The sequence below is a fragment of the Pteropus vampyrus genome, unplaced genomic scaffold (genome assembly GCF_000151845.1).
Source record: "Pteropus vampyrus isolate Shadow unplaced genomic scaffold, Pvam_2.0 Scaffold19172, whole genome shotgun sequence".
NCBI lineage: Eukaryota > Metazoa > Chordata > Mammalia > Chiroptera > Pteropodidae > Pteropus > Pteropus vampyrus.
Window position 1 is genome coordinate 1 of NW_011907953.1, and position 2335 is coordinate 2335.

The following is a 2335-nucleotide window of genomic DNA, read 5'->3' on the forward strand; positions in this document are numbered from 1 at the left end:
CTCATGGTCCAACCTCAGGCTCAAATTATCCACTCCCCTGGCAAGATGAAGGGCAGCCGACTCCCCAGGGAGGGTGGAGATAGACAGTGCCAAATGGGCAGCCCGGAGAAGGGGCCAGGGCTAAAAATGGACAGAGGGGTGTTTATAGCAGGCCCCTCAGACTCTTGCCGATCTGCTTGGGTTAGGGGCTAAAGTCTCTGTTGGGTAAGGGGTACAGGGAGGGATGGGTGGGGCAGGAGGTAGTGCCTGGAGTGGCTTCAGGCTGTCTCAGACCCCCCAGCTGGGCGTGGGGCCACAGTAGCCATAGGCTACATGCCTGTCAGTTCATTTCTGGCACATACTCTGAAGCCACACTGAGGCTGTGGGTTCCTGTTTGGGGGTATGGTCAGGAGGGGTGTGAGCCTCTAGCCAGGCTGCCCCCTAGCAGTTTAGCAAAGCCAGGACCTATCTGGAAGCCTAGCTAAGGGCCCAGTGGGACAGGACTGAGTGACTGGCTCTGGGGCCTCGAGAGTTCCATCTGGCCTCTGGCTGCCTTCAAACAGGTGTTCAGTGGAAAGCGGCTGGAGGCTGAATTCCCCCCTCATCACTCTCAGAGCACCTTCCGGAAGACCTCGCCCACCCCGGGGGGCCCAGCAGGGGAGGGGCCCCTGCAGAGCCTCACCTGCCTCATTGGGGAGAAGGACCTGCACCTCTTCGAGAAGCTGGGAGATGGCTCCTTCGGCGTGGTGCGCAGGGGCGAGTGGGACGCCCCCTCGGGGAAGACGGTGAGCTTTCTGGGTCCTGTGAGGCGTGGCAAAGGGACAGGCCCCTCTGCCCTCGGAGGTGGATTTGTCCCTCTGCTGGGATATGAAGGGTGCTGGGGACGGGTCGCAGAGTGGCTCTCCCTGGAGTCCACTCAGGTTTAACTACACATGTCTGTTTCTTTCTTAAATTACAGAAATAATTTACTTATTATAAAGTTTGGAAACTATTTAAAAAGCGAGAAAAAAATGCCTGTAATCTCACCACTCAGAAGAAACACAATATTTCTGCCTTTTTTTCCCCTTCAAGTATTTTGTTGAATTTAGTGAAGATACAAATTTTGGATATAACTTTTAAAATCTTGCCTTTTCTTTTGGTATTGTATTTAAAAATTTTCCCCAGAGGGGTAGATAGCATGTATATAATAAAACATACAGTACTTCGGTGAATAGTTCAGTGAATTTTTACATATGCACAGACTCAGGTAGCCACACCCAGATCTGGATATACAACATTGCTGGCATGCCAGAACCTCCCTCCTGCTCACACTGAGTAGCCCCTTCCTCTAGGGGAAGCACTTCTGTCACCCTAGATTAGCATTTTTACATTATATTTAAAGCATTTACCTTTTATACCAAAACTATTTTTAATATGCTATAATATTTTAGTGTCCTATCATACTGGTCATCTCTTGCCTAATGGTTGGCATTTAACCTAAGCATTCCCTGAGGAAGGGGAGGTCCAGTGGATGGCCTCGGGGTCAGCCAACTGCCCTCATCCAGCCAGGCCAAGGTACCTGTGGCATGCTCACCCACCTGGATGAGCAGATCTGAGGCCAGGATGTTTGAGCTGAATTGGAGGGAGAAGAAGGTTGCCTCAGTATTGGGGACTGGGGCCTGTCTTGACTCCTTGCAATCCCCACTTGGGGCAGGTGAGCGTGGCTGTGAAGTGTCTGAAGCCTGATGTGCTGAGCCAGCCAGAGGCCATGGACGACTTCATCCGGGAAGTCAATGCCATGCACTCACTTGACCACCGAAACCTCATTCGCCTCTATGGTGTGGTGCTCACGCCACCCATGAAGATGGTGAGTACTGTGGGTGGGAGAGGCCGGTGGTCTCTGGGCCCCAGGTGTGTCCCTCCTCCTGCCTGTGCTGTGATTTACTCTTTACATCCTGGTGAAGGTCCAAGGTCCCCCAGACCCTGCTTTGGTCCCCGACCTGATGTGGCAAAGGGTTCACAGTGGTCTAGCCTGGTATTGACTATGCCTGCAGGAGCCCGTGTCCATCTCTGCATTTTGCTTGTGTTCATTGGCAGAGAGTTGTACCCATGGGAGGAGCTGGCCTTAGAGTTTAGTGCTTGAAATTTCTAACCTGAGCCTCTTCGGGTTGTTCCTCTGGGCCTCAGTTTCCCACATTGCCTAGAAGGAGAGGCTTGGGAAGCTGTAGGACTCCTAGAGGTCCCTAGAGGACAGTCCAGGAAAGCATCGAGCATGGCTCTGATAGGCCCTTAGGAGGAGACTGGGATCCCAGCACAGAATGCTGAAGGAGGGGCAGGACTCAGCCTTGCTTATTCCTCCTGCCGCCTCTGACTTCAG

At 52.8% G+C, this 2335-nt stretch overlaps 1 protein-coding gene across 1 annotated transcript; it reads left to right on the forward strand.

Moving 5' to 3' along the window:
• Positions 1-480: 480 nt before the first annotated feature.
• Positions 481-2312, forward strand: LOC105310971 (activated CDC42 kinase 1-like; the record flags this gene model as incomplete). The annotated part of the gene is made up of 2 exons (XM_011387040.2): positions 481-764; positions 1673-2312. Coding segments are annotated over 2 exons (713 nt in total), but the record flags the coding sequence as incomplete, so codon positions are not given.
• Positions 2313-2335: the final 23 nt, after the last annotated feature.